At 34.6% G+C, this 26,938-nt stretch overlaps 1 protein-coding gene across 9 annotated transcripts in view; it reads left to right on the top strand.

Annotated features, from left to right (window-relative positions):
• LOC308196930 (adhesion G protein-coupled receptor A3-like) overlaps nt 1–26,938 on the top strand; it is a 279,343-nt gene that overhangs the window by 140,157 nt on the left and 112,248 nt on the right. For 7 of the 9 annotated variants that reach the window (XM_080596685.1, XM_080596690.1, XM_080596691.1 and 4 more), the window contains 4 exons: nt 2,996–3,194; nt 4,564–4,713; nt 7,955–8,116; nt 12,756–12,968. In XM_080596685.1, the coding sequence (XP_080452811.1) occupies nt 2,996–3,194; nt 4,564–4,713; nt 7,955–8,116; nt 12,756–12,968 (724 nt within the window). The remainder of the gene's footprint in view (nt 1–2,995; nt 3,195–4,563; nt 4,714–7,954; nt 8,117–12,755; nt 12,969–26,938) is intronic. The other 2 variants (XM_080596686.1, XM_080596687.1) reach the window with 2 other exon arrangements.

The raw sequence follows: 26,938 nt of genomic DNA, 5'->3' as shown, positions 1-26,938 counted from the left end.
GGACAGTATCCATGTTTGCATGATAATTCAGTGTCGAGTACAAATATGTCACTTATTTTACTTGTCATTGGTAGGTAATAGAATAAGAAGAAGGAGCACTGTGTGATTATTATGGGAAATGGCAGCTAGTGTTTCAAGAAAAGCAATGGTTTGTAAAAGTCTGAGGATCCTTCAAATTCCCCAGTGTGAGATTATGGAAAATTTAAAAAGGTGCAGGCACTTCATAGCTAAATGGAAGAGGGTTAATAATTGTTCTTGGTCTTTTTGAAATTATGTAATATAATAACACTACAATAAAGCATTAGAAGATTAAATCTTCAGTACTTTCCTAATCTATTCCAGTTCTGGCTAGTTTTATTCAGCTGAGATTAGAAGTAACAAATATTATAAAACTGTTACTAAAAGACTTTGTCGAAGAGAATCAAACTAGTGAGTAAAAGTATTTAGTAAAAGAAATAGATCGTTTGAGGTATTATATAACATGATTAGAAAACACATCCATCCTTCTGTCTGAATCTTATAGTCTCTGCGCAATATTGTTGATGTGTAATTTTTGTTTCATCTTTAGTTTTATTGCTATATGTCATTTTTGTTTGTTTGTTTTTAATTTTAAAACCTCTAAACTGAAAAAAAAAATCAAGGATTCTTTAAATTTGGCATTGTTTTTGATTGGCTCTAAAAACACTTCAATGATATGCATAAAGCTCTTAAAAACAAAATATCATTACCTGCTTGACAATAACACTGATGTACGATGGCATTCCCATTGAGAAATCAGGAAGGTAATTTGTTACCAGGTGAATTATAATAAGAATTCAGCTTGAATAGTTAATTAAAAGGAAAGTAGCTGAGAGAGGAAGCTTTTCTGAAACACCAGGACTTTCTGTACATACTTTTGACTTTAAAACTGCTAATTGGGCCTTTTAAAGATATATACATCCCATGAAATAACAAATACTGAATCTTTTTGATGACAAGTTTATGTACATGTGTTTTTTTCCGTAAAATTACATATTTTTCTTAATAAGTAAATATATATAAATTCTACAGACTGTACTAACACCAGTGGCATTTTTGTCATTTTATATAAATCAAAAGAACAGCGGTGTGCATTTCACTCCCTATTGATCACCTTTCTAGAAGTTTATATAAGTTTATTTTTAAAATGTATATTAAAAGGATGCTGAATCCATTGATTCCTTTGGCATTTCAAGGGAATTAATTTAGAATTATAGGGAATTTATCAGGCTCAAAATTAGCATTAACATTTGAAACTATTGCAAAGGTTTACCCTCAGAGATACAGCTATCTCACCAGTAATTTTTCTTAGAAAGGTCTTTGAAGTTTTGATAATACAGCAAGTACATAAGTAGAAAGAGTTCCAACACAAAAGCAAAGCTGGAAAGAACAGTTCTTTTATTGGGGAAAAAAAAAAAAAAGCATCGGCTGTTAGGGAAGTGTGGTTCTTTTAGGTGGTATTTTCTCTATGATGGCCATCTTTTGCTCATATTTTGTTTTTCAGCTCACTGTAAGAACATTCTGAAATGCAAACAGTAGTGTTAAGTCCTATTATTCCTAGTCAAAAAGGCCAGATTCTGCAATCTGTGCTAAGACTTGGTGTGCCTTACTTTTAGAATAGCCTCTTTTAATTTTACTTTTGAGGTATGGTGTTACTCAGTGTGGCCCAATTGAATTAATGCTAATTTTTTTACTGAAATAATTTTTCATCTCAGAGTCAAAAGGAGAATATAATAATATTGTACATATTTCATTTTTTGTGACAATCCTTTCATGTTCCATTTTGCATCAACTTTTCACATCACATGAATTATTCTAGTGACAGTTAGCTATGACATAAAAATACTTTTCTTCTTACCTTTCCTTTTTTGAAACTAGGAAAACATGTAAACTTAGCCCCAAACCTGTCTGTATATTATGTAACAATGTCCAAATGGATTTGCCTCTTATAACTAACAGGGACTTATATGCATGTTTGAGCAAACCTTGATTGTCAAGGTGTGTGCCAGTGTGAGGCAGATTTTTTTTTTTTCTGATTGGTTGGTTTCAGGCATTACATCAGTGCAATTAAAATCAAAACCACATCCTTTCCAGACATGCTGACTTGATGATGATACTCTTCTGTTGTTGTTTGATTTCTTGTAATTACCTCATCCTGCTATGTCCATACTAGCCTGGAAATGGCAATGGATAATGGATTTTCTTTTTTTTTTTTTTTTTAAAAAAAAAAAAAAAAAAGATCCCAGATGTGCAGTTCAAGAGAATGCAGCAGATATATAAATAAGAGTATTGTATAGTAGACACAAGAAATAAATAGAACAATTCTGGCTTCTCTTGAATTATTGTTTATTTTCAAAGACTGTCTGTTTTGGCATCACAGTAGATAAATCATGTATACCTAGATACTTAATTTTTGAGGGCTAGCTCCTTCATAAGACATAATCTCTACTCAAATTATGTTTATTGGTTTCTGATACATTCAGAATTTTTTGCTTCTCAGGGCTTTGCAGCAAAAAGAGCCTTGTGACATTGGGTCAAAATACAAAGTAATATTGTCATCTACATTTTGAGCCTTTACCTTTTACAACATTAGCAATAGTTGTTCTATGCTTAATGGACTTTCTGCTCTGCTTTGTGCAATCTGCAAAGGTGAATGTAAGGAAAATGCATCCTTTTTTTTTTTTTTTTTTTCCCTGAACACCAAATACTTTCTTACAATTAATGCAGAATTAATGTGTGACCAGCCAGACTTGAGCCTGTATAAGTTTGACATTTTCCAAGGAAACAAAGGAATTCATTGTAGAACGTAAGGAGGTAAAATTTTAAATAGCCTTTCTTTTTTTTTTTTCCTTAAATATCATGCATATTATTGCTCTATTGTAAATTGCCTTTGAAAAGAAGATTTACACTGTTGTTTGCTTTTTTTTTGTTTTTTTTTTAATTATTATTATTATTTTTATTATCATGCTGTTCATAGATGGCCTAAAACTTTGGCTGGGATAACTGCTTACCATCCCTGTCTTCAGTATTCATTTAACTCCATTGCCTTTCACAATGGTGCAGAAGAGTCTAAGGCATGGCGTAAATGTAATCGAACTGGGCGCTGGGATGAAGAAAACTATTCTGAATGTCCTTATTCACAAGAAGTAACTCAAGTTCTTCATGCTTTCAGTCAGGTAATGTTATGAAATGCAGAGCTTCCTTTCTGTACTGATTTTATTGAATAGCTTGTAAGGAAACACAAGCTTGTGGTAGCTGGCCTTCTTTTTTTCTTTTTTTTTTTTTTATTTTTGAAACACAATGCTTTTTGGTAACTGAGGTTGCAATAGGAACGAGTGCAGAGCATTTATTGCTTTTATTTTAATGTCTTCTTTTTTTTTCCTCTGTGTGCCTGGAGACTAGATGACCATTAGTAACGTTGGCAGGGTCATCAGTGCTTCATTTCAGTTCTTTCTTTGCCTACCCTTCCTGCATTTTTACCAGAAAGACATTAATTTCTCTTGAAGTCCTGTATCAGAGTTCTGTTGACTGGAATTTGTTTTCCCACTGCTGTTGTCCCATAATACATTTAAACGAGCAAACGAGCTGCAGAAATGAAGGCTACTTCAGAATGCCATTTTGATATCTTCCAAGGGAAAAAAAAAAAAAAAAAAAGAGCAGCAGTGGTGTGTGGTGGTTAAGAGAGGATGAGATAGAAAAGCAAATTGATGAAAATGCATGAGGAAGAAAGAGCATAACAGTGAACAGCGTGGAGGATGGCATAGACCTATAACTAACTTTTACCACTTCCAGTTTCCTTTGTAATTTTTTCCTAACTAGTAGTGCTAGATACCACCACAGGAAGTTTGTTTTCAAGTGTATTCCTATTTAAATAGGAATAATTACTGTATTAAGAGATCCAGTGGAATTATAGGATAAGAAAATAATTCTATTTGGAGAGAAGGTTTCTGCACTCCAGTAAATCCCCCTGCTCAAATCAAGGTGAGCTATAAGGTTAGGTCGGGTTTCTCAGGGCTTTAACTGCTTAGATTTTCAAAACCTCTGAGGATGGAGGCTGCACAACCTTCAGGTGCAACCTATTCCAATGCCTGACTATATCCTTACTGTAGAAAAGATTTTCCTCATATCCAGTCTGAACTTCTCTTCTTTCAGCGTAGTACCATTGTCTTTTGTTCTCCCACTATGCACCACTGAACCCTCACTGATACCACTGTTGTTGTCATTAATGATCTAATTATATAGGCAAGGCAAGATTGTAGGCTGGTATAATACTTTGAGGTCAGTTTGTTCCAGTCCAGAGAAAGCAGACATGCAAAAATTTTCAATATTTGTTGACATGTGGTGGTGTCTGGAGATGACAATGAAATCTGAGACGTAATGCTGAAATATAATATTTCACTGAAATTTATGTTCATAGTACTAGTGATGCATATAACTCCATGTGAATTTATAGAAAGCATTATACAAATGGATGGGATCTCCAGTTTTTAGAGGAGAACAAAGGTAGCTGATTTATTACACCTAGCAATTCTCATGTATTTTCAGATGCACATCAATTTGACGACTGTGCTTGAATTTTCCCGCCAGCTGACAGCCTACACAAGAGGTGCTTCCCACTTTGCGGATAAAATGGATGTAATATATTTGGCTTATATAATGGAAAAGTTAATTGTCTTCGTGGATGAAGTTGAAGATGTAAGATATCTTCTGTATGCTGAAAAAAAGTTAGAAGTGAAGTCTTCACAGATGGTCCTATTCTTAATGTATGCAGGCACACACTGAAGCTTCTAAAATTGCTCGCTGGTATTCTGGTTGCAAACATTTTGCATATACTGCTGTGTCTTTATGTGAGACAACTGAGCCATCTCATCTGATTGACAGAGGCATTACTGCTAAGGAATAGAATTCAGTTTTCAATAAGCCATGGCTTTAGTTTTTTTTTTGGTTTTAATTTCCACCATGACTAACATATTAGAATGAACTCAAGGTGCTTCTCAAGCTGGCCACTTCTTTACCTTTATCTAGGAGTTACTCATGCTTCTCTAGTTTTCCTAACTGAGTTTTGAAAGCATGGAGAACTTTATGTAAAGAGAAGAAAATGTGTCTTGAAGTACAAATTTCCACAGACAATTTTAGCAAAATGTATGGCATTTTTACAGGGAAGTCTAATCAGAGTTATGCAAACCCCTATGGGAAAAATAAGTTTTTATAGAGAACAGTAATGTTCATCATAGTTTTTACTGTTAATTGTCAGAGTAACTGCTTGCATAAGATTTCATAACCTGTAGTTTTTGTACATATGATAGCTATAGTTAAAGCATTTGTTTTCTTTTGGTTTGGCAATGTTCATTCTATTCTGGCTTTGGGGATTGTAATAGTTAACATTTTAGTGCCAATTTGAGAAAGCCTCCAACTTCAATTTCATCATTATTCACCAGACCTAAAATGTTTTACTAACTGCTCTCCAAGAATTGTTTCAAAGCTACAACTCTATTTCAACCTCCTAGTTCAAAATCCTGATAAGATCTTACTGCTTTCTGAATAAAAATAAAATAAAAATAATTTCCCATCCAAAAAGAAATATTTGGATTTATCCATAGAATCTCTTTACTTTTCACATACTAGCAGTTGGTGTATTCCATTATGCATTAAAACTGAGCATCATCTCTAATCTCTTAGTTGATTTTCAAGTAGGTTTCAGTTTCTGGTTTTCTGTACTAAAACAGCTCCATCTCCACCACTTACCTCTACATTTCTAATTTCATAATCCCATATTGTTTTTGTAATTTAGATCATTCTCCTCATTTGTCTCTCTTGTCCTCTCCTTTATACCTGAACTGTATATCTGTCTCTCAAGTTCACTAAGCAGGTTCTTTGTTCACTGAGCACTTAACTAATACTCATTTCTTAACTCTCAATCATAGGGTACAAACATACACGTAAAGTTCAAGTGTCAGTAACTTCACACACGAGGTTTGAGTTATGGGATCAAAATTAATTTAATGTAGGGGAACATATGAACAAAGGTAGGTTATTTGGAATGAACTAACAGCTCAAATAACAATTACCTAAAATCGTTAGAAATTAATGTAAATACATACATGGAGGTTTTCTGTGATTTATCAGAATAGTTTTAAAACAAATTTAGATAACCAATACAGCTTTCTTACATGTTTTCTGGGAAGTGCCATTCCTAGCCAGCACTGGATTACACATTTTTAGAAGAGCTAGCTGTACTTTGTCCCATCTGGTGGTTTACCTCTAAAGCAAGAAAGCTTCAACTGCTTTGGGGACATATTTGCAGTATATTGCAACTCATTACCAGGAAGATATACATGTATTAGTCCAAAATTTTGTATTTTTTCATGTCATACCTTATACTCCAATAACACATTTAATTATAAATTTTTCCTCTTTTTATTTCTCATCTTTTGTATATTTATAGTCTATTGTTCTGCCCTCAATTATTGCTTAGCTGATTAGTCTACGCTTTAATCTTTTCTCATAAATTATTTCAGTCTCTTAATGTGTTTTATTATTATTCATTGTATCAGTAACTCTATTTGTCACATTGTCAAATTCACCTAGAATTACCTGGTAATTACATTCTCAAAAATACATTAAATATTTCAGGAATAGTCACACAAAATTTCACACAGTCTCATTACTTCTCTCTTCTTTGAAATTCATGTGAAATGTATGTATTTTTTATTGAAAATGCAGAACTGACTTCATAAACTGTCATTCCTTAAACCCTTTTCACCATTGCTGAGTTTCTTTTTTCCTTCTCACTGAATTATCTGCACATTTGTCTTATTTTTCTGTTTCTGTTAGTTTGACTTTTTAACCTCTTGAGCTTTTTTTAAGCTGTATTTCTCGGTCATTTTTTGCTGTTATATAACTTTGTATTCAGGTTTGTGATATCCTTTTGTATCTTTGTTATATCTTTGTGTCTTAAGTAACCATAAGCCTTCAAAAATACTGGCAATGTTAATTTTGAAATCTCACTCAAAATAACTTAAAATTTTAAAAAGTAAATATTTTAACTTCAGTGTGAAAACATCACCAAAAATATTCATCGTGATGTTTATTCTTTCTAAATGTGATATACTAACAACATTTTGAAACACAGTCATACGTAATAAAAACTGCAAGATAGCACCAGGCAAAGGCAAGGATTTATCCTTGCCTAAAAGTAGTTAGTCACTCCTAAGAGGAGTTAGTCGCAAGAGTGAATCAAAACACACAAAGCTACAAGCCCATACATTCCGTTTAGCCAGTGAGATGTTACAGGTGCCTTGTTACCAAGAAGATGTACATGTATTAGCCCAAAATTTTGTATTTTTTCATGTCATGCCTTTATTCTCCAGTAATACATTTAATTACAATATAAACTTCCACTTCTTATTTTTCACCTTTTGTTTATTTATGTTATTCTGCTGTCAGTTAATTACAGACATATCAGCACCTGAGTTATATCTCAAATTTACCCTACTATGTCTATAACATTTTTTCCCAAATATATCCCCCCCCCCCCCAACCCCCCCCCCCCCCCGCCAAATGTTCTTTTATTAACCGTGAAACAATTCTTTAGAGGGGTATGGCCAGTTTTGCTTAGTTTAAGAAAGAGGTTAATAATTCTGGGATTGCGTTATTCACCCAATGAGAGACTTTGGTTTTTGTGGTGTATCCTGCAGTTAAGCTTTAAAATTTTGAACCAAAAAGCTTTTCTTTGAAGGCAATAGCATTTTTCTTTCATTGGCATTGATTTTTCAGTCCATTTAATTTTCTTAACAGAATCAAAAGTATCTTTGAATGACGGCTACTAAGAATACAATGCCCACTTTCAGTTGTACTCTTGTGCACTTATATTCTATTTTTATGTTTTGCAGAAAATACTGTTGTTTTTTGTTTGTTTGTTTGTTTTATCTTTCAGATTGGGGATGCTCTCATTGAAATTGCTAGCAATATAATGTTGGTTGATGATCATGTGTTGTGGATGGCTCAAAAGGAAGACAAAGCCTGCACCAGGATTGTACGATGTGTGGAACATATTGCAAATCAAGTACTGACCAACAACATTCAAGTTATATCAAAGGTATTTCATAAAATTAAAAGATTTTTTGTTAAAATTTATTTTCAGATGTTATTTTTCTTCACAGTTTTTATTACTGACTTGTATGCAGAGAAGGAGGGCAAGACTGTATAAACTAGGTACACAGGATAGTCCATTTATGTAGATACACTTGGATTCTTTTTTTTTCCTAGATTCTGTTCAGAAGACTGATTTTTTTTTTCTTCTGAATATCACTAATTGTATTAAAATTGGTTTTCCTGAATTTGATTTAATGCATCTATTCTTACAACAGACTGTTCACAACTTCATATTTCTAGTGTTCTTAGTATTCACTTGGTTTCTATTTTTCTTGTTACTGTAGTATCTGGGTTTATTTTGAAAGGGCTAAATTGAGTGAGAAACATTTAATAAGAGAAAAGAAAACATGCTCCCTTGTCACCTAAAGATTTTAATATGCCTTTCAGAGAGGAGTTTAGACAATACTTAAATAATTTAGAAAATGTTCAAAAAAGGTGTACCTTGTCATAAAGATTATTAATTTGCAGATGTTTTTAGTTATTTAGAAGCAACCTGTAGCAGTATGAAGTAACTGTTCTTTTTCCTTGGTCTCGACTTACATGATGAATTTGTCATTTGGATACTGAAGGGTTCTCATTTAGATACTGAGAAACTGTCAGTTTCAATGTCTCAAAGTTAGAAATGCATCTAAATCAAAAGCTTGAAAGTTATTTTTTCAGAGTTTTAGTTAAATATTTCAAAGTGTTATTGCTCCATGGGTTCATTTGCCTGCTTCCTTCATTTTAAACAACCTTTATTATTTTCTCAACTGTCCTATGCAGTTGAGAAATGCAGGTGAAGATACTATGTAGAAGTGAATTCAGTTTTAGTTTCAAATACAGCAATAAGGTATATTTAAAAAAAAAAAAAAGTAATTATGGTCTGAACTTAACAGCATAATGGCCTTAGTCCCCTCACTGTATAATTCTAGAAAAGCAGTCTTTCCACTTGCAGAATAAAGCAATAAAATATATTGGATTGTTTTGGTTTTCTTTTTTTAAGAAAAATAAAATATTATTATTAAAATAATTAAAAAATAATATACATAAAATAAGCAAATTTGCTAGAAATATTTATTTATATTAATGAATGATGCCTTTATGATTTGCCTTTTAGAAGTCTTTTGCAATGTGACAGCTACGGGTTCTCTATTGCTTCATACAGAAGATATCTTTTAAATGTCAAATGCCAAAGGTTGCCAAATTTTTTTATTGCCATTGCTTCAGGAAGTTGTTGACATTACTGTGAACAGTAATTCTCTGTACTGAAATGTAGATCTATGTCTCTAACCTTTTCACCATACTATATATTTTTTTTTTTTTTTTTTGAGGAGAATTAGTTTATGGTTGAGCGCAATTTGTAAATAAACAAAGCTGTGAAGTTTTTTTTTTTTGGTGTTATCTCCTGAAATATCAAACACTTCTGTTCCTTCTGGAGGCCAGCCAGCAAACTGCATGCAGAAATTGCATCTGCTTTCTTTATTTTAGAAAACGTCTTATAAAACCCCCAAATCTTAAGTAGCTACTACTTCATAATAAGGTTCCTGAAAAAAAATGGACCTCAATAAGCTGTGACAGTTGTATATCTCTATGCACAACTGTGTTCCCTGTATGTTGAAAAGCTACCTGGGAGTAACTTCTGCTGTTATTCCTTTACCATTTGTGAAAGACAAAAATGGTTTTCGAGTTCCATAAAGTTGTGGAATGACTAATTTCAAGGTCAGAAAAATGCCAGGATTGACACGCTCATTTAATTTGACACCCTCTTAAATCTCCTTTGATAGATAAATTCTAGAGGTATATATTGCACATACATACTTAAAGCCTTATTTAATAATCATGTAACAGTTAAAAACAAAACAAAACAAAATACTATTCTTCAGTATGGTATTTAAAATTTTAGAGAAGTCCTGTGGAAAAGAAGTTTATGTCAGGGTGTCAGGGTCTCCCCTGCGGGTGGCAGGGCTAGGCCTTGCCAGCCAGGGCCTGTGCCACTGCTCCCAGACAGGGAGCAGGGCAGGCCAGGGTCGCCCCAGCCCAGGAGCATGTCTTCAGTGGTGCTGATGAGGCCAAGCAGGGAGCACAACGCTGCTAGTCCCTGTGAGGCTTGGTGATGGTAACGGCCAGGTCACAGCCCGGCGATTGCCAGGCCGGGCTGTGGCAAGGAGGCTGGTCCCTAGTCAGTGGCAGGCCTGGGGCAACATGGCTGGCTGGTGGCCAGGCTGTGACACAGTCACCACAGTGCTCGGGCAGGCACAGTGCATGTGTTGTTCTGAGGTGCTTCTTCACTCCTGCACATATTTCTGTGTGTGCCTATGTCAGACGTGCAATATGAGAAGGAAGCCTTCCCATGGATGACAAAACTTAACTCTGTAGTCCTGTCAGGAGTGTGTAGTTGTCTTCAAACCAGCCTCTGAAGAGTTTTTATTTTACTCTCTGCCTGGTGAAACTGTCAGAATATTTTAGGCTAATTGCAAAGTTTTTGGTTGGTTGGTTGGTTGTTTTTGTGCTTTCACTTTGCTCTCTTCAGTGCTGTTCTCAGCTTACCCCTATAAGGAAACCCTTTGGCCATTCTGCAGTGTGGTGCTTTTATGTGAAATTTAGGAAATGGACTTCACATTAGCATTTTCTATATCTGCAACACTTATATAAGATTAGCTCGTGTCTTTTCCTAACACGTACCTTTCTGGCTGTTGCTTGTTTCCATGGATAATTTTTCTCTGTGTTCATCTATATCAATTTAAAGCTCATTTTAGAGTGCTATGTAAGGAACACTGTTTTGCCTTCTGTTTTATCCATTTCTATATGCTGAAAATGGTGTGTTCATAATATTTCAACGTTGTCAGGCCTTTATAGGATTATTTGTGGAGTGAAAAGTTTTATGTTTAAAGAATTTCCTACTCATTTTTTTTTTAATGAGTTTTACATGTGAAATCACTTGAATCCTCTATACAACATTATTTAGCTAACATTTGCTTATTGACCTTCATCTCACAAATGTGTAGTAGGAAACCAGTGCTATTTCCATTCTTCAGCAGAAATTTGAATTTCTGAATAATTAAATGGCTATTGCCAGGGTTCAAGAACATGTGTCACCACACAGAAGTTTTAACTGAGGCACGTGGCTTGATTCTGGTGATATGTATCACCAACCTGAGTGGTGCAGTTGATACAACAGAAGGAAGGGATGCCATCCAAAGGGGCCTGGACAAGCTTGAAAAGTGGGCCCATGTGAACCTAATGAGGTTCAACAAGTCTAAGAGCAAGGTGCTGCACCTCCATTGGGGCAGTCCTGGCCATGAGTAGAGACTGTGAGAAGAACTCATTGAGAGCAGCCCTGCAGAGAAGGACTCTGGGGTTCTGGTGGATGAAAAGCTCAACCTGAGTCAGCAGTGCATGCTTGCAGCCCATAACACCAACTGCATCCTGGGCTGCATTAACAGAGGGGTGGCCAGCAGGAGAGGCAGGTGATTTTCCCCCTCTGCTCTGCCCATGTGAGGCCCTGTTTGGAGTACTGTGTCCAGGTCTGTGGACCCAAGCACAAGAAGGTTGTTGATCTGTTAGAACGGGTCCAGGGGAGGGCCACAGAGATGACCAGAGGGCTGGAGCACCACTCCTATGAAGAAAGGATGAGAGAGCTGGGGCTGTTTGGCCTACAGAAGAGTAAACTCTGGGGTGACCTTTTTGCAGCCTATGAATACTTAAAGGGGGCTTATAAAAAAAGATAGAGAGCGACTTTTTGCTCTATCAGATAATGACAGGACAAGGGGGAATGGTTTTAAACTAAAAGAGGGGAGATTTAGATTAGAGGTTAGGAGGAAATTCTTCACATATAGGGTGGTGAGGCACTGGAACAGGTTGTCCAGAGAGCTTGTGGATGCCCCATCCCTGGAGGTGTTCAAGACCAGGTTGGATGAGGCCCTGACCAATCTGATCTAGTGGGTGGCATCCCTGCCTATGGTGGAGTGTGGGTGGGTGGGTGGGTGGGTGTGGATGTGTGTGTGTGTGTGTGTGTGAGAAACTAGATGATCTTCCATATCCCTCCCAACTCTAGCCATTCTATGATTCTATAACAGTATTCTGCAAACATGATAATGGAACATTATCTGCAAAAAAATTAAAAAAAAAATCAGAAATCAATCAGTCCATCCAACAAATAGCTAAGCATGTTTCTGTTTCATTTCTGAGGCAGAGAGCACATCCTTGCCCATTTTTTAAATAATTCCTACTACTGCAGTTGCAAATTCACATCATATTTATATGCTTTAAATTGGGATTAAGTCTGTTGAAGCTGATAATGATACAGTTGCAAAACTGATACAAATTGAGAGATAAATTAAGTCCTTTTGTATATTTACTTGGTATCCTGTCATCTGTTTTTACTTATTCCTAAGGAATTTTCAAGCAAACCCTCTGTACTATTGTAGAATTCTAGATAATTTTTTTAAAAATAAATTCAATTTTCTTTCTTTCACTTATGCATATGTATGGGAGCATGTACATGCACAATCCTTTATAACATATGTATAGTAAATACAAAATACATGTATAATAATGTAATTACGCTTAATGAGTTAGCAACATACCTGCATCTTTCTTGACAGGTATCTCATAATATTGCTCTGGAGGCCTTTATTATCAAGCCATCAAGTTTCATAGGAATGACTTGCACTGCTTTCCAGAAAATATCTGCAAATTCTGACAAGTTGGTGCATGATTTGGGAAGCTGGGAAGCAGATCCCCATTCTGATCAACATTTAAATTTTAAGTGCAACACTGGCAATCTGAATAGTTCCTTGGTGAATTCTTCTACCAGGGTAAGTCAGTACAGTCGTGAATATAACTTAAGTATTTTAATGTGTTTTAAGCAGAACCTTTAAGCAGAATACTGATTTGGCAAATATATTTTATGGGTTGTTGGTGTTGTAAACTGTTTTATAATTTCAACATTTAAGTAGCCGTAAACTAGTGTATTGGGTGCAGAGTATTTTGTTGTGCTAACAGATATTCCACAAATGTAATCAGGCAGAATGAAGGAATGCAGGATGTGAATAGAAGTGAGTACATGTCTTGTACTTTCATGTCTGGGTCCAGTTCTGCAAACTTTTCAATGTATAAGCAACATATTTGAAGTAATTCGGGAATATTTGTTTTAGTTAGGTGCTCTGGATTTCAGATTTCAGAAATTTGTTAGTCTAGGGAAATTATCTTTACTTCCACTAAATATTACATTCTCCATTTTCTGAACTTTATACAGAGGGAGAGTGTTACATTGCAGTTTTTGAGTAGTAGCCCAAGAAACACAATAATAAATAAGCCTTTTAATAGAATGTACTGTTATTATCAAATAATGAAGTGGAACAATTAAATTCTGATCTAGCAGGAAATGGAATTTTACATTTGGCTGAGCATGTTATTAAATTTAAGTATTGCAGAGTTGATTTTTTGTTATCCATCAGCTGAATCTCAGTTTAATAGGCTTATTTCTTGAAATACTTAGTATGACAAAATGATACTTTTCTGGATAATACTACCAGTTTATTGAACTTTGAAAGTATTTTGATTAAAGTTATTTTCTCTCTGTTGCATTTTAATATCTTCTGTAAAAATTAGGCAGTGATATAGTAGTTTGTGCTTTCAGGATCTTCTATTAAAAAAGAGCCATCTGAATAACGGAAGAATAGGTTAAAATTTGTTACCTGCAATGTAATTCATTTCCTCTGTGGACAGTGTTAACATGTCTGTCTGTAAGATAAAATAGTCAGTCCTCTCTTAAAAGAGGAGAGTGAGAGTTTGACATTCAGAAGATGAAAACCAAATATCAGAAATCTAAAAGAAGATTTCTGCAAGAAGCAACCCTGGAATGCTCTGCAATATATGCGATAGCTTAATCAGTATAGAAATATACATGGAATTACATAATTTGGAAAGTTTTCTTTATCATCTGTACCAATATTGTTCTTTCAGAAACTGAGTACCAACATTTCTAGTAAATGCGTTTCTTGAAAGTTTGATGTTCAAGCACTGGTGTCTCTCTCCTCTTAAAATGAATAAATACAAGTTTCCCATCTCTCATATCAGCATTCATATGCCAAATACACAGAGCAAGGCAGAATATATATTTGAAACTCATTCTAAAGTGTTGGCAGAATGTTAGTAAGCAGCTCAGTAAAATCTTTCCTACTGTATTTTGAACCTACCTGAGTTTATACAACGTACTGAAGGGAGACTCTACTGCATGCCCAAAGGAAGAAGTTAGAATGTAGAAAATAAACTTATTTCCATGCAAAGAAATTTTAAACTATATGATATATATTCTGACAGAAGTCATGTTATTAGGTGGATCACTAGTTATCACGTGGGTGGATTTGTAAATATTGTAACAGCGCATTACAGGAGATTCAGCTAAATGTTAGTTACATGGCTTTAGGTTTTAGCACTAAATGTGCCAGGTTTTAAATGAGATATGTGAAAACAGAATATATTCCTTTAACCAAATCCTGAAAAACAAGGGGTTTCTATTCATTGTTGTTCTCTGAAACTTTTCAGCTAAGAATTCCTTTAATTCATTCTGAAATGAGTTGTATTCGTTCTGCTTAATAGAACAATCTGTAGAAATGTAAATGATAACAGAAAATAGGATTCTTTATCATCATCCACAAGCAAAATTATTTCTATATATTCTCAGAGGAGACAAACAGTAAACCTACGTGATTGTGCTATGCAAAATTTGGGAAAATAGAGAATTTGTGATGGAGGTGGGAGTTGCTGGTTTCCAATGTTTAGTCACTGTATTTTAAAGTGCTCATTACTCTGACTATTTAGAATGTCATTTTAGATGATGAACTTATTCTTAGAATCTTCCTCTTTTTAGCACAGGATTAATCATAAAGAAGAAAAAAAAATCTAATGAAAATCACTAAGTACAAATGGTGATTACAACTTTAATTTACTTCTAATAAAAGCATAAAAAGTTGTCCTTAAAAAGCTTATTAAATGAGAATGTTTACATTGTTTTGTGGTAAAATTTGTAGCCCTCTTCAAATGTACAATATTGTTAATCATCTGCTCACTAAGCATAAACAATTGTTTATGCCATCTGTCTTTTGATAGCCAATTGTACTAATGAATTTTAAAAAGTTCATAAAGCAATTAGTGGACAGTTGACGGGAGAGAACTGAAATAGATGATCACAAACTCTCTTAATAACACAATCAATGCTTTTGTAGTTTGCCCATAGTGATATTTTCAGGCACTGGTACAAATGGATACAAATTTAGTCAGTATCTGTCTGTTCATTGTTTAACCTGATCTGGTTATTATGGTATAAAGAAACAAAAAAAAAAAAAAAAAAAAGGAATACCAAAAAAAATAAATAATAAATTAAAAAAAGAAGAAAAAAGGAAAGAATAAACTTTGAAAATTAAATAATTTAAAAGGCACTGAAAGAGGTCCACCATTCTGAGAAGTTCAGGAGATAGCTATTTCAGTATATATATATATATATCCACTTCTGGTTCAAATACGTGGTAGGTCTTTTATGGACTAGCTTGCAGTGTTTCCAAATACCCTAAAGCAAAATATTATTTCAGTTTGATACACAAATTTTTATTTTTAAACCTAATTTCGGCTATACAGCCAGTAACCAGTCTGAAAAGTTGAAAAAAAAAAAAACATTTATCACTATTGCAGATCAAAAGCTTCCTCTTTTAGAGTTTAGACGCAGATCTAAAATCCCATTTCTGCCATCAGTAGTAGACAGCTTTCACTGCCCAACTGGACTCCTGGATGGAAAAAAAAAAAAAAGGCTCAGTATAACTTCCTGTTTTATGATACAATGGCTTGTATTTTGATACTGTGGTCATTTCCATCTCTGATTAAGTAGGCTTAATAGCGTCTTCCCAGCCCGAGACTCCAGTTTAAGATCATGTTACAAAGTGCTTCCAAGACACTGTCCCATGACCCGACTGTGCTGTATGGATATCACAACAATGGCACACAAACAGGTCTGCTGTAACATTTGAACTCAGACAACATGAGAACAGCTTATGAAATTTTAGTGCCACTGAATATGATTCCAGCATCTGGTTCCCATCAGACCAGTAGTCTGGACCTAATCCCTGTTCCAGTCTGATCCTGTAAATTACCTCCACTGTGTAAAGAGATCACTTATACAGTTAATCCTTCCTCTACCTCACTAAAATGTCATCAACATAAAATGAATTTTTAAGCCTCCTGTCTATCACAGTCAAACATGTAGTTTATAGGGGACTGTAGACTCAGTATTCACACTTGGACTTTGAGGAAAGAATTTTATTAATGTAATTTACAGTTTCAGCTTCATAGCTTGTTTAAAAAAAAAACTTGTTAAATAAAAAGTTATCTCTTTAGTTGTTCATCTGACACAGGACTGAATTCAAAGGAGCAAAAATAGCCTGTATGTATATAATCCCTGATTTCTGAAATTCAAGTTCCACATAATACGTTCCGTGCATTCCATTTAACTTTTCAATTCTGTTTACCTCTTTTATTTTTTCTGAGCCAGAGTGGCCTTTTGATTTGTCAGATTGCATTACAGGTGATGTCCATATGCTAAAATGTTAAAGGTTAAATTGGTACTATATTTGGTAGTAGATATGCTAATAGTGAAGAAAAATTCTGAAGTTCTTTGAGAAAATCCTACAATCACTTGCTTATACCACTTTCAGACATTATACAATTTTAGAAATATTTTAGTTACTGAAAAATATACAATCAGTATGTAAAAAAAAAAAGTTTTCTTGCATAAAATCAATATGAATGTCAGACCATACAGAAAATATGTAAATTATAGTAAGTTCATATGTAAAAGTTAATAGAATTGCCAAAAATATCTTAATGCAAGGATTTCCACTGCCAGCCACTACTTCGGGCTAGCACAGAAAGTCCCAAAGAGGAAGGGAAAAGTCTTAAGCTGTATAAGACCTATTTTCTAATAGGTTTTATAATGAAAGTGCCTTTCACTGCAATTCAGTGTATGTAAAATTCTCAGAATCTTTATAGATAATTAATTGTATCCATTTGGAAGCTGCCTAGTATACTGTGCAATAATTAACTTTCTCATTAATACAGAAACTAAGTCTTATATAAGTAATAATTACGATTTGTACTGGAAATGTCAAAGCCAGAGTGTTAGATGTGCAGTTACCCAACAATGGATTCCATAATGATTTCCTATGGTACTTCTACAAAACAATTAGTTTTGACTGTAAGATTTGAACAGTACCGGCAGTGACAGCATTTAAAAACTTCTCTTCCAGCTCGTTATATTACATATTTTCATGAACAGACATGTATATATATTTTAATTACCTGTGAACCTGTTTAAGGAAAGTATTTTCATTTAAGCATGTTCTTAGTGTTACTAACTTCATTGAGTTGCTTATGCATTAAAGATACTTTTTTTTTCCATGCTCAGAATGCATGTCTACAGAATTTTTCAGGGCAATAAGATCAGATAAGGAAATCTAACACTTAAAGTAATGTGTAGAATTTGTGAACTCAATTAAAATGTAATGCAAAATGAAAATATTTTCAGCAACTTTCACAGGAATTATCTGCTTTTAACTAGTTTTTCTGGTCCAGTCTGTCAGATTAAATGTTCCCCTAGTCTGGATATTACTTCATTCACTTATACACTAAAAAGATTGCACAAATGTGTTTCAGTCTCTTCTAGAGAAGATTCACATAGCAATTTTGCATAACCACATGTAACTTATTTACAAAATACAACCTGAAATACCCAACAAAATACTGCTATATTACCTACAATATATCAGTTGGATCATGCTACACTATATCATTAGGATCATTCTGTATTTCTTCTTCTAGAGTGTCATACATGTAGCATGAATTATGTTATCAACATTTCCAACATGATTTCCTCTCATTTCCCAGCATACATCACTTTTTAGAGAGTATCATGGCACTTCTCTCATCAAATACGATGAACTTTGAGTATGTCTGTGTGATACAGACTACTACAAGATTATCCTTTTTAAATAAAAAAAAAAAAGCTATTTTCTCAGTTTACATGTATGGCATATTACCGTGGCTTTGGCTCAATTCTGATGGACATAATATCATAGTTTATTTGGGTTTCAAAGTATCTTTTCTCCAAGTATTGTAAAACAGATCATGATTGTATATCTAGATCAAGACACTTCATTTTACACACCAGAGTTTGTCCTGTTCATTTTGCTTTGGTAATTGTCTACTTTTGCCCATTTTCCTTTTCACCTGCCCTTTCCTTTGTGTGCTATGGCACACAAAGCATTTTGCTTTTCTTATATTGGATATTGATATTGGTTTGGGAATTTGCTCTGGGAACTTATGGGAAAGTTTGCTTGGATGTAAATTCTTTATATTGATTTTAGAGTAACCATTCTAGGTCTGTTTCTTCTTACTTTGTGGACAGTTTGTTTGTACTGTCACAAAGGTATATCTTTATGTAGTAACAGGATTTTAAAGTTTATTCTATTTAACCTGCTTCCATTCCTGAACATTTATTCTACATACTTTTTATTTTTAAAATTTAGTTTTAAGTATTATCCTATAGTGACTTTTATTGTGACTTAGAATCTACCCAGACATATAGTATCTATTTATTCAATATTCTGAATGATCACATTCATTATAATTACTTTTTAAAATATTGTTTTTACATTATTCTGCATTCTTATACATGAAATCTGGGAGATACAGAAAAGTAACTGCTGGTAGTTCTCTTATTAAAGCCATTGTTTCATTGTTTTAAAATAAAATCTATACCAACTGGAAACATTTAGTACTAAGAAAAGATCGGGGAAGAATTTCCACTTATTTTGAATTACAGCCATGTAACATATGAACTAGTATTTTCTGTGCAGGTATGAATTTGCTTGAAGGTGAGTAGTGATTGTACAGAGTACTAGCTATGGAAAAAAGTAAAGTGTCTGTCATTCAATTAGCTAAGTGGGTTTAACTTTAAAATCAAACACAAACAAGACAAACTGCCCCTATCTTTCTTCTTACAAAATCCTCAAATCAGACATTTGCATATCTGTACCTTTTACTACTATTCCTTCTCAAAAAATGTCTTTATATATTTATGTCTCTTATGACATCTTCAGTATACATATAGTTTGGTGTTCTGCATTCAGTATGCTTTCTTTACTCTGCACATACTGCCATGGTGTTTTATGATGTGAAAGGCTATGCCGCTATTTCTAAACATGCAGAAAATGAAATAGCTCCAAAATACTATCTATGCATGTGCAACAATGTCAAATATAGTAGGTACACAGAAGGGTTTCTACAATTCTTACATTTGTTTAACATATACTAATGCAATGAATGCACATTAGGTTCTTTTAAAGTAGGAAAAATGTATCAATTTTTCCTATTTTTAGGTGGTTTCTGCATAAAACAAACTTTAAAATGTTTCATTACAAGCTCATGTCCCTCTTCACTTATCATGCCCTGTCTTCAGCAGATAAAAACTTACTCTGCAAATCACATCAGTCACCTGGATGTGTTTCCTGTATTTCACTGTTTATGGTATTGAAGTTTCTGATACATATATTATGTTGAAAACTTATATATTTTAAGTGATATTAAGTTCTCTGTTAATGCCATGTACAGTTTGGATTTTTAACTTGTGTACCTATGAAGAAGGACAAAAGGACTTGGAAAGTTACCAATTTGTGATATAAAATTCTGTTATTTCAACTCACATTTGCTTTCCTGTGAAACAATCTTCTGTTTCTGGACAGGCACTAGTCATATTGATTTTATGTATGCATTCAATATATATCTAAGAAAGATGCTCTCACTTTCTCATCCACAAGGTTTTCTTCTGATTTTCTGCACCAACCTTGTTATGGAAAAGTTCTCTTTGGGACTTCCCAAAGGGCATTATAAGATTAGTTCCTTTGTTACAAACAACTTTGTTACCAGACTTCCTCATATGCATTCTGCTGTTTAATAGTTCGTATACTAATTAAGATAAATCTTGTAACAGAAACACATTGACACTGTAACAGTTAATAACACAGTACATTAATTGTTAGATTATATTTTAAGTTAACTTAGTGGCTTGAAGATAATAATGAAGAAGTAGAATACTGAGAGTACTAGCAAAATTCCTGGTTGTGCATTCACTTTTGAGAAATTATACCTGAACTCTAATTTTGCTACTATACTAATAAACTGTTCTATTTTTATAGCTCTGTAAAATACAAAGTTCAATACTTTCAACTACTGTTTTCTAAAATCTTTTTTTAAATGCTTACTTAACTTTCACTGAGAAATTCTGAAACCTTCGGAGAGAACATACCTCGGCATCCAATAAATACTTATAATTCATTGCTCAAAACATTTTTCACCACATGTTTAGCTGAGCATTGCCTGTTTTTGCTATTAGAGAAGACATTTTCAGTTTCTAAACAGATAATTTTAGTAACTATAGAAATATATATAACTGCTTCTTTTTGTTGTTGTTTTTTTCTGGGTTGGTTTGATTCTTCTTGGCTTATTTTGTTTGTTATAGATCGATTATAGTTAATTATTTGAAGGTTATAGTTTGATTTAATCAAAAATAATTTGATTACAATAAAGAGTTCACTAAAATAGATTACTTTGAAGATTAGCAGGTGATATGGCTAGAATTTTTTTCTGAATGTGGGTTCTCCTCCTAGAAACTCTAATTGTTTCGTGACTTTCCAATTTCCAGCTGTATATGATAATTGGGGGAAGGAACCAATGGCACAACTGTGAGACAGGTTTGTGTTGGACGATTCAAACCCTGCATGTGATATTAAGGTGCTCATTGAGAGATATTTCAAAATTTCACTTTTTAATAGCGAAAGCAGTGGCTGGAACTTCAATTAACAATCAAGGCAAGTAAAACAGTTTCTGAGGTCACATATCAAATATTTTCAGTTTATTTTTCCCCTGATTTTGTGGTAGAGTCTATGAGTTGTTTTATATATATATATATATATATGTATATATAATATATATAATCCATAGAAAAACAATCTTCTTTATATTGTGGGAGTTTTTCCAAAGATTTTATCACAGAATCACAGAATTGTAGGGGTTGGAACAGACCTCAAGAGATCGCTGGGTCCAACCCACCTGCCAAAGCAGGTTCCCTAGAGCAGATTGCCCAGGTAGGCATACAGACGGGCCTTGGATATCTCCAGAGAAGGAGGCTCCACAACCTCCCTGGGCAGCCTGTTCCAGTGCTCCATCACTCTCACTGTGAAGAAGAATGTGTTATATAGCCATCTAGATAGTTATTACTGAATGTATAGCGGAAGTCAGCAATTGAATGCATATTTTCAGTTTGGTAGTGAATATGTTATCTCTACTTTTTAAGCAGAATGTAGACCAAGGGTTATGATTTATGTAGAATATCTCTTTTGAAGTAACTTATGAAGAAACTACTATACAAATGAGTTGATTCATGAAAATACTGGTATGCTGTTGAGCTGTCTTTGGCTTCAGAAATGTCTCCATTATATAGGAAGTGAAATTTGATTTAAAATATTACTGAAAACGTTACCTTATTATTTGTTGTCTATGAAGAAATTATTTAATTGGCAGAGTGCTGGTTTTGTGGGTTTTGGTCATCTTCAGTTTAGCTGGCTGAAGGAATCTAGCATAAATATGCTAGTGGAAGTCTGTCAAGTTTTTCTTTTTTCTTTTTTTCTTTGGGGGAGCGGGGAGGTGGGTAAGGGTTTCAATATTTCCTTATTCCATTGACTGTTATTATTCTGTGGAACTTGAGAAATGTTTTGTTTTGTGGTGAATCCAGAAACACATAGCATGTTCTTACTCATTTTGTTACGTGATTTCAGTCTTAATCTTAAAAATAAATAAATAAATAAATTCTGTGAAGTAAAATATTGTCTTGCAATAGTTGTTGATGTAATACAGCAGTAGTCACTAAAAACACCTATACAAAGTAATGATGTGAGAATATATTTTTTGCTTGTTTTTAAAAATTAAAGTTAACTTCCACAGTTCTCTCCTGCATGAAAATTTTTCTATGTCCAGGAGCACACATGCATGTACACCTACATGAAGATATATAGAAAAAATAAATTATGGATTTTTTAAGAAAGTCTCATGATTTTGGAGACTGGAGTCTTGGTCTCTCTGTGAATTGAGTTAGCAACAGTTATTCTGGACAGAATAGTGTAAGCATTAGTGAACACACAAATGAGATATTATGTATTTATGGTGCCTGTAAGCACACCTGTAGCTATTTAACTCTGATCCATTACTTGAACTTTTGAAATTTCTCTTTTTTTTTCTTTTTTTTTCTTTTTTTTTTTTTTTGATCAGGGAATGAAGTAGGAAAGAGTGAGAGAAGGAGAGTGGAAAATTAGCTAAACTGACCATCAGTTTGTTGAGATTACAGTTCTCACGAGATCATTCTCTGCTCCATTAAAATGTATGTTGTCAGAGGGTGTTGGAAGAGCAAGATATTTGGTGATGGGAGAGGAGGAGAGAGTTGTCTGTTCTGTTGTTTTCTTTTAAAAACAAAAACAAAACCAAAAAAACACAAAAACTTTATGACAAGAAGACTTGTGATATCAGAAGAGCTGAGTGAGACTGCTATTTTTTATTCTTGTCTGCCATTTTAGACTGTCATGTGTTACTCACTGCGACAGTAGTCATGCACTCTTACGTCATATTTTAAAAGTGTATCTCAAAGACGTGTTGTCTCTTGAGTCCATCTCAGTGAGAAATGGATTTTTAAGTAAATGAATGTTGATATGCTGATTCTTGTTCGTACTGGGAAATCTTCCTCTGTATGGTTGGCCTAAATATATTAAGAAGAGGTAGTACAGTAGTCGAATTGTCGTTCAACATATCTGTACTTTTCAGGTCTGCATGTATTATGATCATGGAATAACTACCTGACTGTAAGTTATAAAAATCACATCTTTAAAATTCTGTATTCCTACATAGAATTAACTCATTATTCTAAATTATTTTTTCTCCCAAACTGTCAATGAAAGAACTTGCAGGTGTTAATTGAGTTTCCAAATCATTATTGAAGGAGCTTACTGGTTTTAATGCTGGATTAGTTTTTTATGAAGCACTTATGCTCTGTTTTAGAGAGAAAGGAATTCTAAATAGATATTCATTATATGCCCATACACAGACAGTCATTCTAAGTGAAGTTAATTTGCTTCACTATCATTTCTAAGGAATGAAACTCATCCTCAGCTTTGCTTTGATTCTGAGGGAACTTCGTGACAGAATACAGACAATAAGATTTCTTTAATCAACTTGAAGTTAAATTCCCCCTCAAAGAGTTATATCAATTAATTAGATGTGTATTTAGCACATTTTTGTTCTGTGCTGGTTCAAAATTTATTCCTTTGACATCTCTGAGTTAGTTAATTTGTAATTATTTGCAGCTTACAGATGGGGTAACTCTGGTAGTTGATTTTGTAATTTGGTCATCTTGGTTTGTCTTTAGCCTGCTTGGTCGTGTGCATGCATGACAAGTGTACTAAATACAATTTAGAACATGGAATAAACTGGTGATACTTAAGGGTTAGGCCGTTGAAATGATACAGCTTTTAAAGGCGTTTTCGCTATTCTGAATAGTAACTATTGAAATTAAGATGTCTTTGAGTACAGTGTTACAAGATCCACTGAAGCTCAATAATTTTTGTGTTTAAATAAATTTTCCCTCTTTACTTTTGGAAAGGGAGTTAAATGATTGGGCTTCAAGTATTCAATGTTGATAAGACTAAAATATAACTTTTTTATTGAAACTGCTGCTGCGTTGGTTTCATAATACATTATTTGGAAAGAAAGGATGTGTTGTTCTGATTGGTTGTGCTGACATAAAGCAAAATAGTAACCATATTTCTCAGCATTTTACTATCCCACTGAAAATTATTTCCCTCTTTTAAATACATGTTCCAAATATTAAGCTAACCTAAAAATGTTCCTTTATAAAAGTATGCACATAGAGTTCAAATCTAGTTCTAACACTCTGTTAGTATCTTGCCTTAGGGATCTATTTGCCATTGCATTTTCCTTGGTTTACAGCCAAGGGAGCTACCATACAGCAATCATTTATTTCCCCCGCGATCCTCTGTGCAGCAGACTTCTTTCAACAGGACTCCCATTCTTTCTTCTGTGTTGCTATGGCCTGCTTGAAGAGAAAAGGCAGGAAAAGAATTCCTAGAAGATGGGGCTTCTTGTTCCTGTTGAGATTCAAAATAATGACTTGGGTTCAATTCCAAATTGAGAAGAACAAACGTAGTTTTAAATAACTCTTAGTCCAGATTTTGTATTACTTTCTTCCATTGGTATCACAAAGAGTTACTCAAAAGCAATTAAAAGAATAATAATCACAAGTTACTTGTGATAACCAAAACAATACAGTATTCCAGTAAGAAACTTGAAGGTGATGTTCTTTTAAATGTTAGTGTAAAGTGTTGAATTTAAGGGTATAAAAAGAGCCATAAATGGTCAGGCAAAAGCTCAGGCTGGCCTGGTTTCCTGCCTCTAGTAGGAGTCTAGTGGGGTTGATGCTTAGGGGAAAAGACATAGAGCAGGGGAATCATATGGTTGTAGTCCTCTTTGTATATCTGCAATTGTATGGCTTATGGGTTTCCTGGAGACTGCATCCAGAAGATCATCTATAGAGGAAGCTGGTTCCTTCTTTGCAGAAAAAATGCTCTGAAGTTTTGAGATGTCTTAATGGATTTGGTCTTACTGTACCACACAGTTTTGATGTATTCACTAAGTTGTATTATCTATGTTCTAAGATGTAGATACGGTAATCTTTCTTAGTGCAGAATGAACGTAGATGTAAAAGCTTTAGCACAGGAGAGATGATGGTTTTTTAAAAAGCCAGCATCTGTTAACATTCTCTCTTTGTGTGTGAAAATATGTATTCATAGAGTATCAAACTGCAGTCCTAGAGGTTTTCTGCTATTTCTTGTATTGGATTTTTTCATATATCCTGTTTTTTTGTTGTTGTTGTTGTTTGTTTTGTTTTGTTTTTTAAAGAAACAATTAGAGAATCACAGAATCATCTAGGTTGGAAGAGACCTCCAAGATCACCTAGTCCAACCTCTGACCTAACACTAACAAGTCCTCCACTAAACCATATCACTAAGTTCAACATCTAAATGTCTCTTAAAGTCCTCCAGGGATGGTGACTCAACCACCTCCCTGGGCAGCCCATTCCAATGCCTAACAACCCTTTCAGTGAAGAAGTTCTTCCTAACATCCAACCTAAACCTCCCCTGGCACAACTTTAGCCCATTCCCCCTCGTCCTGTCACCAGGCACATGGGAGAATAGACCAACCCCCACCTCTCTACAGCCTCCTTTGAGGTACCTATAGAGAGCAATAAGGTCGCTGCTGAGCCTCCTCTTCTCCAGCCTGAACAATCCCAGCTCCCTCAGCCGCTCCTCGTAAGACTTGTTCTCCAGACCCCTCACCAGCTTCGTTGCCCTTCTCTGGACTCTCTCGAGCACCTCCATGTCCTTCTTGTAGTGAGGGCCCAAAACCGAACACAGTACTCGAGGTGCAGCCTCACCAGAGCCGAGTACAGGGGGACAATCACTTCCCTAGACCTGCTGGCCACACTGCTTCTTATACAAGCCAGGATGCTGTTGGCCTTCTTGGCCAGCTGAGCACACTGCTGGCTCATATTCAGCCAACTATCAACCAATACTCCCAGGTCCTTCTCTGCCAGGCAGCTTTCCAACCACTCATCTCCCAGCCTGTAGCTCTGCTTGGGGTTGTTGCGCCCCAGGTGCAGGACCCGGCACTTGGCCTTGTTGAACTTCATACAGTTGGCCTCATTCCATCGGTCCAGCCTATCCAGATCCTCCTGCAGAGCCTTCCTACCCTCGAGCAGATCGACACACGCACCTAACTTGGTGTCATCTGCAAACTTACTGAGGGTGCACTCGATCCCCTCATCCCGATCATCGATAAAGATATTAAAGAGGACTGGCCCCAGTACTGAGCCCTGGGGGACTCCACTAGTGACCGGCCTCCAACTGGATTTGACTCCATTCACCACAGCTCTTTGGGCCCGGCTATCCAGCCAGTTTTTAACCCAACGTTTAACCCAACCCCAATTGTTTTAGATCAAAACAGGCTGGAGCCTATGAGTTATGGATAGACAAGATAACACTGAATTGTATTCCTTTGCTAAATTTAGATTAAAGCCCCTCAGACCACAAGTCTGATGAACCAGAATTGGAAAGCACAATGGCTAATTCAATATGTACAGGTCATACAGTAGATGTAACAGCTGTGTAGTTTATGCTTCACTGACCAACATATGCTGTTACTCTAAAAGAAGAAGTGAGCTTAGGACTTGACATTTTAAAAAACAAAACAAAAAAAATCTGTGACATTATATTACAGAAAACATATTTCATAAGCTCACTTTGATCAGTACTGTGTAAAGTGTCTTACCAGATTTGAAACTCTTGCTAAATATAGTCTATCAAAGTTGCATATAATTATCAGAATCATTGAACTGAAGTTATTTACAGCTACGTTGTATTTCTTCAGCCTTTATCATTGCACTTGATGATAGTCATCTACAGAAATGTCATAGAACATCAAATATTCTATTTAAGTGGTATTGATCACTTAAATGTGTACATTATTAATTTCCACATAAAATAGGGTCCCATATGCATTTCAGACTATTTTATTAACAGCTCCTGTTCACCAGAACAATCGTTTTCAGTCTCTGTGG

Source organism: Anser brachyrhynchus (genome assembly GCF_964034855.1).
Source record: "Anser brachyrhynchus genome assembly, chromosome: 6".
Taxonomy (NCBI): Eukaryota; Metazoa; Chordata; class Aves; order Anseriformes; family Anatidae; genus Anser; species Anser brachyrhynchus.
This window is presented reverse-complemented; position numbering and strand designations above follow the sequence as displayed.